Source organism: Lepisosteus oculatus, chromosome 5 (genome assembly GCF_040954835.1).
Source record: "Lepisosteus oculatus isolate fLepOcu1 chromosome 5, fLepOcu1.hap2, whole genome shotgun sequence".
NCBI classification, from domain to species: domain Eukaryota; kingdom Metazoa; phylum Chordata; class Actinopteri; order Semionotiformes; family Lepisosteidae; genus Lepisosteus; species Lepisosteus oculatus.
In genome coordinates this window covers 7739216-7753797 of record NC_090700.1, presented here as the reverse complement: position 1 = coordinate 7753797, position 14582 = coordinate 7739216, and the positions used below count along the sequence as shown (strand labels likewise).

At 34.1% G+C, this 14582-nt stretch overlaps 1 protein-coding gene across 31 annotated transcripts in view; it reads right to left on the bottom strand.

The window, feature by feature from the left end:
- Positions 1 to 14582, bottom strand: part of dlg2 (discs, large homolog 2 (Drosophila)) — a 276018-nt gene that overhangs the window by 64153 nt on the left and 197283 nt on the right. For 20 of the 31 annotated variants that reach the window (XR_011189623.1, XM_069190023.1, XM_069190039.1 and 17 more), the window contains 2 exons: positions 12086 to 12145; positions 10348 to 10503 (listed from right to left, as the gene is read on the bottom strand). The exons of 4 other annotated variants lie outside the window; for them this stretch is intronic. Coding sequence is in view for 26 of the 27 variants with exons in the window: in XM_069190023.1 (XP_069046124.1) it covers positions 10348 to 10503; positions 12086 to 12145 (216 nt within the window). In the remaining variant the exon portion in view is untranslated. The remainder of the gene's footprint in view (positions 1 to 10347; positions 10504 to 12085; positions 12146 to 14582) is intronic. 7 more of the 31 variants (XM_069190018.1, XM_069190022.1, XM_069190030.1 and 4 more) reach the window with 1 other exon arrangement.

The following is a 14582-nucleotide window of genomic DNA, read 5'->3' as shown; positions in this document are numbered from 1 at the left end:
CTATGCTCTTTGCATGTTATTTAGAAGTCTGACCAACATTCTGAGAACATGGAAGATTCTTGTGGGTTAACTTCCTTCATCTGAATAATCTGATGCATGGTGCTATCCCTGCAACTATCCCATCTTTCCTGTCTTTTCAGAGTGCTGTGAATCCACTAATGCCATATTCATCATCCTATTGATTTTTAAACCAATTTCCAATTATTCTAATTACATTATAATCACCTGCTAATGCTAATCCCAGTACTGTCCAGGCACAGTTCAGCTTTAGAGATCCTACAAGATCAAGCTAGATGTTGATCTTGATTATATACTGTATACACAGAGTATGCTGTTGATAATATATATAAGTAAATTTGACTCATATTTCCATTACTACTGTGTAGCTCTGTTAACCTGTGTCGTGTATGCTAATTCCTTTTGTTGAGTGCAAAGAAATGGATTAATGGTGCCATTTGATACTGTATTTGCCATTCGATGTATATTGTGCTGACTGCTTTTATTCTGTGTCGCTAGGCTCTGCTTGGTCATTCCTGGCCAGAGAGGATTGGTACTGCCTGGGAAGGGGCAGTTTATTGCTACAGTAGCTGCTTGTTGAGCAACGGTACACCTCATTAATGGGAGTCAGTTTCACAGAAGGGCCACTCCAGTTCTGTCTACTGCTCTCCTCACCACTAGATGGTACCACCTCCACTATATATACAGTATATACTTTTTAGAAATGCATGCATTTGTTCTGCTTCTGACAGTTGTTAATGACGAAAATATGCAAGTAAAGTGCATTTACCCAGAGAGTCGGGGGTTAATAAGGTGTGATGAATGTTAGGCATGCTGCTGTTTTCAGAGAATTTAAGTAACTTGGTTTGGTAAATGCTGGCATCTGGGTTGGGAAAAGAAAGGCATCTATCTGCATGCAACACAGCAGAGCTCCTGTTTTTTAGCAGGCAGAATGGACCTTCTAACAGCGAAAGCCAGATGGATTGCTTTAACCACACTCATAAATCAGTTGTGCACGACTGTCCATTTGCATTTAGTCATTTTGGTTCCTAATGATTTACATTCTTTCTGATGTCGGGTCAGTAACCAGCTGGATCTAAGTGAAAGAAAGGTAGTATAATTTATCTGCCAGGGTCTACAGTTACTAGACACTGCGGAGGGAAAAATAACTTGAATCGGCAAGCATATGCAATATCATCATTACAGTACTTCTAACTCAATGTTTTACCTATTTAGGAACTTCGCCAAAATGATAAAGTAGGTTAGATGCAATTAAAACACTTCAATACATTTAAAATTAAGGGAAAATCTTATTCTATCTCCAAATTCCAAACACAAACACTTCAATACATTTAAAATTAAGGGAAAATCTTATTCTATCTCCAAATTCCAAACATTTTCGGCCAGAAAGTGAACATTTGTCATTTGCCTCTACACAAAACAATTTCAAATGGCACACAACTACCCTTGGAAGCAAAACTATTCCAAGATAATATCCAGTCTAATACTCTCCCAAACCACCTCCATTGTTTTTTTTACTTTAATTATAATTTAGGTATGTTTTTACAATACAAATAGTATAAAACATAGATCTAAATATGTCTGAATGTATTGCAAATTATACATTTCCTGCCATGGCTCCCTTATTGCTGTTCATTTCAATCCCATCATTCTGTGATAGCAAGATGGGAGTGAGCACCACGGGTCAGGGTTCCATCTCATGACTCTCCCCATCCCTCTCTTTTTTTGTGATTGCATGAGTTTTCAAAGTTGTAGCGAAGGCACAGAATTTAGATGAGAGAATCCTCCCAAGTCTAGGTTATTACCTTTTTATTGTGCTTTACTCAAGTCTGTCAGGCATCCCTCAAAAGCTCGGTACTTTAGATGTTCTTTGTACACTCAGCTGAACTGGTAAGGGACTGCTTGAGTTATTAAAACGTTAAAAGAAGCCAAGACCCAACATAAGCAATAAAGTGTTACTGGACAAAACAAAAAAGAAATGCAGTACTATGCTACTGTACTGTATCAGTCTGTAATTACACTACTGAATCAGGTGACAAAAAAAGTATCAAATGCATCAGCTCCCCCATACAGTACCTCAGAAGTCACCTGACTCAATATGGTGAATATATTATGGTGAAAGGTCGTGCAGGAATTATAAAGTGCTCAGAGGAGAACAGTGCCACAGGTTTTATTCCAGACACTGGAATCTTATTGACCAACATAGCACTGTTATTAAAAACCAAAAGCCTCTCCTTATTCATTTTCCTATAAAGAGTAAATGGGGAAGAAAAACTCAACACCAACTGTACTGTTTAAGAGTAGAAGAAGGAGGGTATCACTTCATCACTAAAAGCCTTGTTTAATGGTATGGTTAGGAGGGTTAATATGGTAAATAAGATAAAGAAAAGTCACCATACCAGACCTTAATAAAACCCTGAGCAGACAAGACAACCTTTATTCCACAACCTAATCAATCACCTGTAGTGCACATAATAATCAATAATATGTATAGTATATTTACTATAAATAATATTCAGATCAGATCAGTATACAGATCAATGTTTTTTTTCTAAATTATGCTTACTACTGCTTTACTTACCATGATGTACCCAAAAAGGCTACTGCTGTATTGACTGTTGATCTGTGTGATGTTTAGCCTGTCATTACTATTAAAAAGGCACTTAAACAATATAAGAATATTGCTGTGAGTAGAAAAACAAAAATAAAGAAAATTCACACCAGAGCCAGGAAAAATATAAAAAGATATGTTGGGGGTGAATGTGATAAATACATATCCATTTAACAAACATTACATTTCTCTCATCTAGACATACAGTACTGTACAGTACCATGTATTAAGTTGCAATAACAACAAATTCTATCAAACAGCAGCAACATCCTGGAAACATTAATATATATATATTGTGCAATAAATTCATTTCTGATAAAGATGTGGCTTAAGATTGTCAATGCACTTTAAATTTAATTTGTAAGACATAAATAAAAAAAACTATTTTTTTTAATTATTTTATAGATTTCTATTCTTTGCATATCATTGTACAGATGTGGAGCAATGATTTATCCCCAGCATTTGATATAAAGTCCTACTCTATATATACCCTTTCAATCTGGTTTAATTCTTTTTTTGTGTACTTTTGCAAGTGTCAGTCAAATTAGTACTTAGATATCACTAAATCCCTACTGCTACTAAGACCCTGATATTTCTAATTCAGTATTAAAGCTTTAAATATCCTAAGAATTATAGTAACAACTCTCATTAAAATAAGAAACATGATAAGGGAGTTATCTAATTTGTATCTGCATTCAATGTATGTTAAAAGAACAACATTTGTACATAAACATCATTAATAATCAACAATATAATAAAGCATCTTGTGATAATATTAAAACCTTGCACTTTGAAGAAGCCAACTGATCCTTTTTTGTACACAACTATTAAAGTAATCTAATATGTTACATTCAGAACGGTCTATAATATACTATACAATCAAAAGCCAAGATCTCTGTAAAACCCATTTTATAAGGCTTCTCTCAGTAATTTCAGTTTTGATGCGTAGATCTTTACTTACCTAGTCCAGAATACAACCACTGAACTGGAAGAAAATGGCATCATACATATTCAATCAACCTCTGCTGAGCTAACCTGCAGTCTCTTAGCTTTAATAATAACCTCCTGTTAAGTTAACCATCATACCACAGTTATAACGTATAGTTCATTTTGCACAGAATAAAAAACTTAAGTGCCCAGGTTTGTTAATTTTTCCAATAGGTGGATACACCTTGTCCCACCCTATAATTATTGGTCCTATATTAATGGTTAACAACATTCAGTCGATATACTTCATCCATTTGTATTCTTTTAATTCATCTCACAGTTCTTAGTAAGACAGAAGGCCAGCATGCATGAGCCTTTTTTCCATTAGGATATTTTAGAATTTCAATCATGAATACTGCAGTCAGATGGAGACTGCAGCTGATCAAAACTAAGCATTACTTTGTTTTGGTTTTTTTTGGCACAGAGCATTCTCATTAGTTTAGATACTCTCCAGCTGGATTCCATTCATTTGAGGCTTGATGAATGAATGAGCAATAACAGCAAACCAATAAATCAATTGTATATTGTTATTAAAAAAGATAAATAAATCTCTTTTTTTTTCAACATATCCCTTTTTGCTATGTGTGATATGTAATGCTAAGTGCTGTTCTGGGAAATCTTGATCAGCCATTAATGATTTCATCATGCATGCTGAGTGCTCTTTCATTCTTCAATGTGATATGCTGGTTTGAAGTATGTATATTCCTTAAAAAACAAGTAACATGATATTTTCCTATTTCCCCACTCAGCAGTTGTTTAAAAAGAAAGTTCCCTTTCATTCTAGTATGACATTTCATTCCTAACAACCTTTCCTTCAATTTGAAATGAGGGGAACCGTTACTAATGTATATTACTTTACAAACTGGGTTTGCAGCACTCTTTTCTCCCCTGTGGTCCTTATGCTTCATGCAGAGGAAGCTTTCAACTTCACAGGGGTCTATTCAATACTCAGCTATAGTAGACAGAGCACTTTATTTAAATCGAAGAGCAGGTTACAAGAGCACATCATTTATTAAGAACGGTAATCTATTCTCGTTCCTAAGTAACCAGAGGCATTTAAAACTGCAAAATATATGCTGCACTTTAATAGTCTAAAAATTTTACTTTTCCATTTTAGAAATGCTTCATGTGTTCTATGTTTCTTACAAAAAGCAAATGTGATGCATATAACTTTCTGCTAACTGTCTCTTTCAATACAACCTTAGAGTATGTCAGCTCAGTCAAAATATTTTAAAATGCTTGAAAGGTTGTCTTGTTACAGCATACAGTATATTCTATTAATTCAGGTGGGTAGCTGCATCAGCATGCGTAGGCTGCAAAGGAACAAGTAATAGGTTTATTCCATGCTGAAAAAAAGAAGAAAGAGAACACAACGTTTCGGCCATGGAGCCTTCTTCATTATCCCTTGCATTTTTATTTATATGGTGCCTTTTATCCAAACGGATTCTAAGTCACATTATGGAAATAAAACATGATGCAGCATAAGAAATGTTCTAAACAAGACTAGGCCGTAAAGCTCTTCTGGGCTTGCAAAAACAGCCGTGTTCCATAATCTCACAGTTCCTACTGTTCTCATGTTTAAATGCACTTCCATGCAGTTTCAACTTATGCTTTCCAGTTCATGCTTTACTGTTTGTTGTGAAGAAACCTGCTGGGTTTGGTCAGCAGCTTAGAGAATACTTTGGATACTTGTATCATGTCCACTCATAATCTTCTTTGTTTAAGACTAAAAAGGTTAATTTCCTCCAGCCTATCAGTACAGATTGTTCTGTAAAGCCCTGAAATGTATTGTATCTATCTGATCTGCTCTAGCATGCTTCTTTTCTATAGCATGATGACCAAAATTGTACACAATGTTCTACTGTAAATTAGGCCTTATAAGTGCATTATAAACTTTTAATGTACTGTAACATTCCTTGATTTAAATTATATGCTTGTAACTACTGTATACTATATTTTAGTTGCCTGGCCAAATTATCTAGAATATATAAATGATGTGTCAACATTAACAGCTAGGTCTTTTTATATGTAGCCTCTTCTAGCTCAGCATTTCCCTTTCTGTATTTTTAGTTTCTATTTTTACCACCTGCCTGCAAAAACCCTGCTCTTTTATACATTAAATTATCTCTTCTAGGTGTTTCTTCAGTCCTTTATCTATAATTTTATGTAGAATTTCCTTTGTAGTTTCTATGGTGTTTGTTAGGCCTCTTAATTTGCTATCTTGTTGGTATCAAACTTGATTAATTTATTACATATACAGTACCAGAATCAGTTATATAAATTCGCCTTAATTTGAGTATTATCCCCTTATCTGTGAAAAATACTTTCACCATACAAATTGAAACAATTCTATTACTACCATTTGTTTTCTTAAACCAATTCTCAATCCAAACACTCCAAATGTACTTTAAATGCCATCTACCTGTCATTTGATCATCAATCATTTATGAGACACTTTTTTAAAAGCTTTTTGAAAATCTAAATACAGTACATCTTTTCCTAGGATAATATTTCCAGATACAGTAGGTGAAAATCTAGTTTAGTTCAAATAATTGGTTACATAATTGTGCATGTAATAGAACTATTGGTATAATAGCATTTTTCCAATCCCTGGGCTCTACTCCTGTCTTGAGTGACTATTGGAAGAGTTGTGTCAATGGTTTCCAAATACAATCTCTTATTTCCTCTAATATAATTGGGAAGACACCATCAGGCCCTGGAGATTTATTAACCTTGAGTGCTTTTAGTACATGAAACACTTTATCCACTTTTATGTTAACACTCTTTAGCACAAAAAGTTTACCTTCCACTGCTTTGAGCATTACCTTGTAACCACTCAGGTAACACTAGGCAACCAACAGACACCAGCAGTTCCGCTATACAGCTGGTCATCTTGAGAAGTGACCAATTAATTTGGCAATTGAATTAAGGGAAAATGTTACCCTTTCGATGGTGAATTTTAATGACTAAATAGTCATGATCTCAGTTTGAGGTCTTATCTGAATGTATTATAGAACAGTATCCCCAGTCATCCTACTGGAGAACTAGTTTGGAAATTCTGTTCCAGAGGGTAAAGTGCATACTGGTCCACCTCATCACCTGTTTAGTGTGAATGCCTGTTTCATGTAATATAGTATACAGTATAGCACTCTGAGGCGTTTGCACTCTAAATGTTTTTAGTCTTTATACTGTATACACATGGATTTACAGTAAAAAACATAATGCAAGAAACCATATATACACCACAACAGGACACAATATCTCATCTCTTTAAGACCTGCTTTAACAGTTTCAGGCAAATGTTCATTCAAAAAGAATGACACATCCGAACAGATTTGAACTGGCTTAGATCAGGTGTTGACAGCAGTAATTCAAAATACCGTGAAAACTATTTTCACCATACAACTTGAATAAATGAGGACTGTATTGAAAAACCCATTGTTTCTTCACATACTGTACAGCTAACACATTTAATCATGCAATCATCTAAACTACTACTGCTATGTATAACACCTACAGTACTGTACCTACTGACTCATGTTTCCATCATTGCACACTATTCATTTTGGGCACAGTGTTATACAGTATCTTAAAATATCCGCATTAACATTGTCAGATAGGTTTTTATATGGCTAATCTGAGAGATACAGTAAGTAGTACTACAAAATAAATAGGGGAGTTACTGTATAAGCACTGGGGATAAAAACAAATCTTGTAAAGAATATCAAAGAACAGTGCATTTAAATTATGTCATTGCAGCCTAGCCCACAATACTGTATGCTCGCTTCCACAAACTTCTAATTATTGTTACGTACAGCTAACCTTAGGTGTGGAGAAAAGAAAAAAAAAACAATCCCCAACACTGCTGAGGTTTTCTTTAAACCTTTGTAATGTGAAAAAAAGGTTAAGGGGACAAGCTTTGGTCTGATTATTTCACAGTTCACTGGAGCAAACTATTTACAAAACCAAAGCATTTTAAATTGTGAAATAAAAAAGAGGGAAAAAGTACGAGGACTTTTTACTGAAGCCATTGTCTCAGGGGAGTTCAAAGCACATGAATGCAAGGTTTCAATTCTAATTGTGCAATATTTTAAGTCCAGTATATTGGATAAATAATCCCTTGATGTTTAGTAGCAAGATATCTCTCTTCCAAATTAAGATGGTTCTTTCAAAATAAAACTATGCATTACATTATATGCAGTACGATCCTTTCTTTAAAAAAGACCCACCTTACCAATACTACAATGTGATTTTCATTAGAGGAACTGAAAAAAGCAAACTGTTGATTTAAATTATTCAAGAGTATTGGATTTCTTTTCATTTTTAGGACACAGACCTTTGAAGCATTTTCCTTAATAATACTCACTTCAATTTTAGATTTGATTTTCCAACTGGCTCCACTAAACCTCATTTTAGTTGTTGAAAGGAAGCGATGATAAAACAGATGACAGCACTTTAAAAAATTAAAACAGTTTTGGTCTAGAAGTGTTGAAACTATGGTAAAAGTCCGATTTTATTTACTTGCAATCTATTTAGTAATTGCTTTGTAAAAAACAAGCATTTTGGGAAACTGACCATCTGAATTACATTATTTTTTTTGTTTTGTAACACTGTTTAATCTATAATCTATAATGGATTGTGTTAGTAATTGTGTTACTCTCTTTTGTTTTGTGCGTTATTTCCTTTCTTAAGGGAAAAATAAGATGTAATCTGTTAACTACCACATTGAATCATTCAGTCCTAAAATGCCAGTTTATAGATTGTTGAAAATATATTATATATTCCTTTATATGAAAAGCATAAATGCATTTTGTTAAATTGTTCATTTGAGTAAAGATGATCTGTCTCTGCTGCTTTACAGTGCCCTATTGCAATAATAAATTGAATTGTCCTTGAAGTGTTAATACAAACTTGCGAATACCCTACTGGCACTAACAAAATACACCTTATCAAAATTGTATCCAGGCTCTTGGGCTCAGAGCTGACAGAGATTAAGAAGAGAATTTACAAAGTCTAAAATATTTTTCAAACCAAAACTGAGAATATGGGGACTCACAACATTAACCTGTCAATGTGTCAATATTCATATTCTATTTGCTTCACAGTTTTTTGTTTTAGAATAATTAATAAAGTTAGGAGTAATACTAGCGTTGGTGATACTAACAGGAGTGAAGATAATGAGCAATTCCTTTAATATTAAAAAACTCACTGTGTGACACACATCAGAACCATTGCACATTGGTCCAGGAGACTGTACTGTAGTATTTACTTGTGTACTAATCAATTACTCCCAAAGTGTAAAGCAATGTGCAATGATAATATAAATGAGTATAAAATACCCCTAGAAAAAAATGATCGAACGACAGTGCATTTTGTTAAAATATAAAATATTTATAAAATATAATTAACAATGTATTAATTAGTGAGTAGACGGAAAAGTCCACAAGCGGTAAACGTGATCGGATTGAGATGTTGCATAAAGGAATTAACTTGCAAGCTGTACACCCAGGGGTACAAATTACTCTTTGTTTTACAGAGCTAGATATACAGTATGAGCTGCTTTCTTATGACTTATTCATGTTGAAAATTTAACTCACAATACAGGTGATTGTGTGCAAACTTTTCTTTAAATCATAAATAAGCATATACAGTATGTATCCTGCTCAAAAATGATTAAGCATGCAGTTTTGATTAACACAGACCACTTATAAATAATTCATACCAAAACTAGAAATAAAACTAATAAGCAACAAAGGACCTTGTTTTAAATTGAATTTTTAATATTCCTTTTAGAAAATGAATGCATTCTTCTCACAATAAGAAAAGCGTGTTAACCTGTTAATAAATTGTAAACATTTGTACTGTGTTTTGGTAATTAATGTGCTGAATTTAAATGGATTTATTTCCATGAAAGGTGATTAAGAAGCTGACAATTCATTATGTTAAAATTCAAGTTTTATAATTCTTAGAAAGAAATACTTGAAATTTCGATTCAACCTAATCAACCATTACCTGCTAGTTAAATAGCTAGTTAATATCTAAATAGAAAATAAGGCCTTTTAAGAACTCACTAAATGTTTTTTTCAGCAGATAAAATTGCAATCTTTCCCAACTATATGGCTATAGTAAATCTTTTACTGAATAAACAATTCTTTAAAATGTTTTGTGCAATAATGCTACAGCAAGATGCTTTAAACCACAATAAAATCATAAAGCAGAAGGTAGATTTATTCTGGCAAATACAGTAATCATACAACTCAGAAAAAGACCACAATCACATTACACACTAAAAAACCTCACAGTCACAAAACCAATAATATAATGCTCAGGCAGCACAGTAAAGATGCTGAAAGCAAGCTGTATGAAAGACATGGATTTTCTTTAAAGAAATAAAGGTGTATTTTGTGCAGAGAGCGTGAGGCAAATTATTAGAAAAGAAACCAATGGTTAATGTGAATTATAGTAGAAAACCATAAATTGAACGTCAACAACTTACTTATAAACCATTAGCCCTTTAAATGCTGCCACCAAAAAATCAAACAGTCAAATGCTTTGAGCACAAATGACAATAAAACCACCAAAAGGCAAATAATATCACAAACATAAAAACCAGCACGAGCACCTACGAATACACACATGCACTCATGCACAGTGCCAGCCAGAGGTGCATAGGTACTGTACTGTATATCAACTCTAAGAGATACAGGCAGCATGCAGAGATGTGTTTGTACCTGGTGATCTCAGAGTCAGGGAGGAGGCCTATGTGATAGTGAGGGAAAGGAATTGAGTGGAGGAGGCTTTTATCACATTCAACAGGGGAATAGTGGCGGGGAGAAGGTGGTTTGTCACACAGTTTGTTCACAGTGCTGTAAACTGGCTCAGGTGGCCTGGTGATACAGAAACAAGAGCAAAGAAAGGAGTTAAAGACAGAGAGTAAAAAAAAATAAAATAGTATTTTGTCACTGAATACAAAAGTGAGAGATGAATACAAATATGTAATTTACAGTACGTTATGCGAATAACCACCCTAAAAGCCCTAAACAGTAAAACATACAATATATTGCATTGCTACTGACTGTGAACAGTATTTTGTTATTAAATGTAATAACATTATGTTTGTACCACTATTAAAGTAGTGCTTAGTACAGTATGTAATACAAATGTGTAGAAGAAGCATAACATATAGTAACTGTACATGACACTCCAGTGATGGCTGCTTGAAAAGGCTTGTATGGACTGCAGATTGAATTCTTGATTTCAGAGACTGAAAAACACTCATGTAAAAAAACAGAATGACCATACAGTATACTGTATACAGAACAGAATCATTTTTCAAGGTATTACAGTATTACAACAACAACATCACTTTATTAGCCCTATACAATTTCTTGCATTAGGAATTCTTCTTTTTGCATACCCCAGCTTGCTCTCCATGAGACAAACAGACAAGGAGAGAAGCCTGGGGTCAGAGTACAGGGTCAGCTATTGTACAGCACCCCTGGAGCAGTTGGGGTTAAGGGCCTTGCTCAGGGCAGGATTCCTCTGCCAGCTGCAGGATTTGAACTGGCAACCTTCCAGCCACAGGTGCAGATCCTTAGCCACAGAGCCACCACTCCGCCCCATTTTTTGTTTTGAAAAAAATCTCAGATGCTTAGTCTTATTTCTAATGAAAGCCCATCAAAGTTCAATCATGGTTCAGTCAAGTTCTCTGTGGCGAAGAACACATTCAAGAATAAAAGAAGAAAACTCACTTAGGGTTCAAAGTCTAGTTTTGATTTTTAATTTCCATTTTTCTCACCTGACTTTGGAAATTAATCATTTTTAGTTGTGACATCTCAGACAGAAAGTTCTGCTTGGCTTTAAATTATGTTAGTCATTGTTACAGTATGTTTCCTTTTTTTCTCATTGTTAAAAATAAAAGCCAAGTAAACCTGTGACCTTTGACGTTGTAAAATTAAGAAAAGGCTGAGACAAAACAAGGATTTTTCAACTCAAAACCTAAAGCATTCTGTGACTTTGAAACACTGTGACATCCATAAGGAGCCAGTAGAGTTATGTTTCTATTCATAATCACTTTTGCTTCCAATAACCCTTTTTCCCCAACTCCCACCTCATTGCACCAACACTCAAGAGCTTAGCAAAGAAGAAAAATGTTGTTTAAAAATACATCCTTTAACGGTTAAATCAGATTTTTTAGATGGATGAAAAAAAAATGATGTTGCGGCTGTTGCAATATTTTCAGTCAACTTATAATAATGTGTAATAGAGACAACTCGATACTGCTAAAATTGTAGAAATTCGTTTTTCTTTTTGCTAATTTCTGTTTTTCATCTTTCTCTTACTTCAATGGCAAAAGTGGTGCTTCACTGTTATATTTCCCAAGGGGTAACACCCAGCTCATGCAGAATAAAGAAATCTTAGCACTGTCACCATAAACCTGTCACACAGCCCTGCTGCGTGGATTCTCACCTCAACTGGAAGTGCTGGGATTCGAACTTGTGACTTTCACCATCATCTAATGAGGCATTTCTAATTGGAAAAAAGTCAAATCAATAAAACAGCTAAAACTATGTGCTGTAGAACAAATAAATATAAAAGTTTGCAAGTATAGACATTTCGAAAAAATTTGTATTTTTAAAGGGTCACAGCTGAGACAACAGGCAAAACTGAAAAGGATTGAAAGAGAGTTTCCGGACAACCCACAAAGAATGAACATGACAATATGTTCCAACACCATTTGACAGACCACATCTAACTAGGAAGCACGGACAAAACATCATCTCACAGAAAGAAACTTTCCCCACAAAGCCCTTACTTGTATTTCAATTTAAAATGATGATAAGGAAAAAAATTAGAATGTGCAATACATCTGAATTAAGAAGCTCGCTCATAAAAGTGGTGACATTACCCCCACAAAAATGTCTGAAGCTGAAGCTGTAATATACAGTAAATTAAACTTGAAAACTATCCATAGGATGAGTAATCTCAAATGCAAATAATTAAGATGCATGTGGCTTCTTGCAGTATTTATTATTACTGGAGTATGTACAGGATTTAATTTGTCTGGAATTATTGTGTAGGCCTGTGGCTGATTGAATAGATAGCATGCTGAATTAAACATGCTGCTGTTCACTCACTAAGCTAAATCAAAGCCATAGTCTTAATTTGCTGCACAGTGAACCACTTCTCCTGTTTTACATCGTGTTTTGGAGGATATTGGAGATCAATTGTGTTTGCAATATTTTGAGAATCAAGCAAAAACACATGGTTAGGTGGATATGCCTGGCTGTGGACAGATTATGTTTCTTAATTTCTGTTTTGCCCCGAGCTTCCTGCAGTATGAGCAGCATCTTCTTTCTTGTACTCACTCCACTACACAGTTTATTTACAGTGACCTGAAGCGAACGAATGGCACACAATGCCTCCATAGCTCATTTACTTTTAGGTCACAAAGACATATGAAAGCTGGCCAAAGAGGTAAGGCCTGAACCAGAAAGGCTGAATAGAGCTGTCTAAAATGATACAGTCAATCTAGGCAGTGAACAAAACAGGGCAATACACAAAATATAAAGTATTACAAAGTCCTTAACGTACATTTTTTTATGTTTGGCTGACGTTAAGTTGAACTCAAGTAAGGCTTTTATTAAAAATGACAAAAGCACCAAACATCAACAACACACAGTACTAGTGTACATGAGTACAAAGCAAGCTGATATTAAGTACCAATGGCTTTTGCATTGCTTGATAGTTTAAAGCTATCATTATTCACCTCATAACTCAAGTTTATACTAGAAGACTGTATAAATAAAAATATTAATTCTTATTTGTACAATTATTTTGTACAAAGATTTAGTTTCTTCATGGAGCTGAATTTATTGTCCTGATTTTCTCTTCATAATTCACCATTTTCATCAAATAATAATAACTAAAATAAAAAGCTATACAGCTAAAGACAACAGAAAAAGCTCCTTTTAGTAGTGTGTTTTTTAAGAGGAAGTCAAACGTGTCTGCACAGTGTCATTCTGAATAAGAAAGACATTCTCCCTCAAGGTTTGTATTCATAGATACTGTATTTTTCTGCCATGTCTCAATAAAACACTGTAAAGTGAAATCAAGTGTAGTGTTTTCTGCAGAAAGACACGGAGGAGGTCAAATGTTCCATACGCTGTCACTGACGCTGTCACTGAGCACTAGCTTCCCTTAAGCAGAAGGTTCAAGATAACAAGATTGAGAAAAGAAACTAAGCATCCGGTGATGTAATGCATTCAGATTGATTCAGCTACATTTAAAAAGCAATCTCACTTTGAAGATGGAACCAGGAAATGATCAGAATCCATTTCTTGTCAAAGAGGACTTTTCAAATGATGCTGTCTCTCAGATGTAATGTAACGATAGAAAAAGCATTTCACACCCCTTACATAACATTCAGTTCAACTAAAATATAATTCAGTCCACCCTCTTATGCACTGGTAGTTAACAAGTGTGCATTGCCTACATTGTATATTGCCACAATTCCAAAAAATATTTGTAATATTCTCGCATATCACAAATATAACATATGTACAGTAAAAATAATTTCAAATGTTGCAGACAATTAGAAGGTGAAATAAAACTTAAATGATATCAATGAAAACATATTACCAATGTTTCTATTCCTTTGTGTCATTTAGTGTTTAATAAAAAAAGCCTAGAAAAATGAAACAAGAAGTTCATACAAAATAGATGAGCTAATGCAAGCAGCACATGAAAAGTTAAAAGCTCTATTTGAAGTTTGGATTGAGCCTAGATTCTCTTTGCTAAAAAGATGAAACTTTAAAAAATAAAAAAGCAATATTTAGAACATTAAAAACATTTGTAAGGGCTACAACTGGTGTTCATATATATATATTGAAATCTAACATAAATTTATAATATATTAATTATATATAAATGTCAGACTTAAATAACATAATGCATGAAAATATTT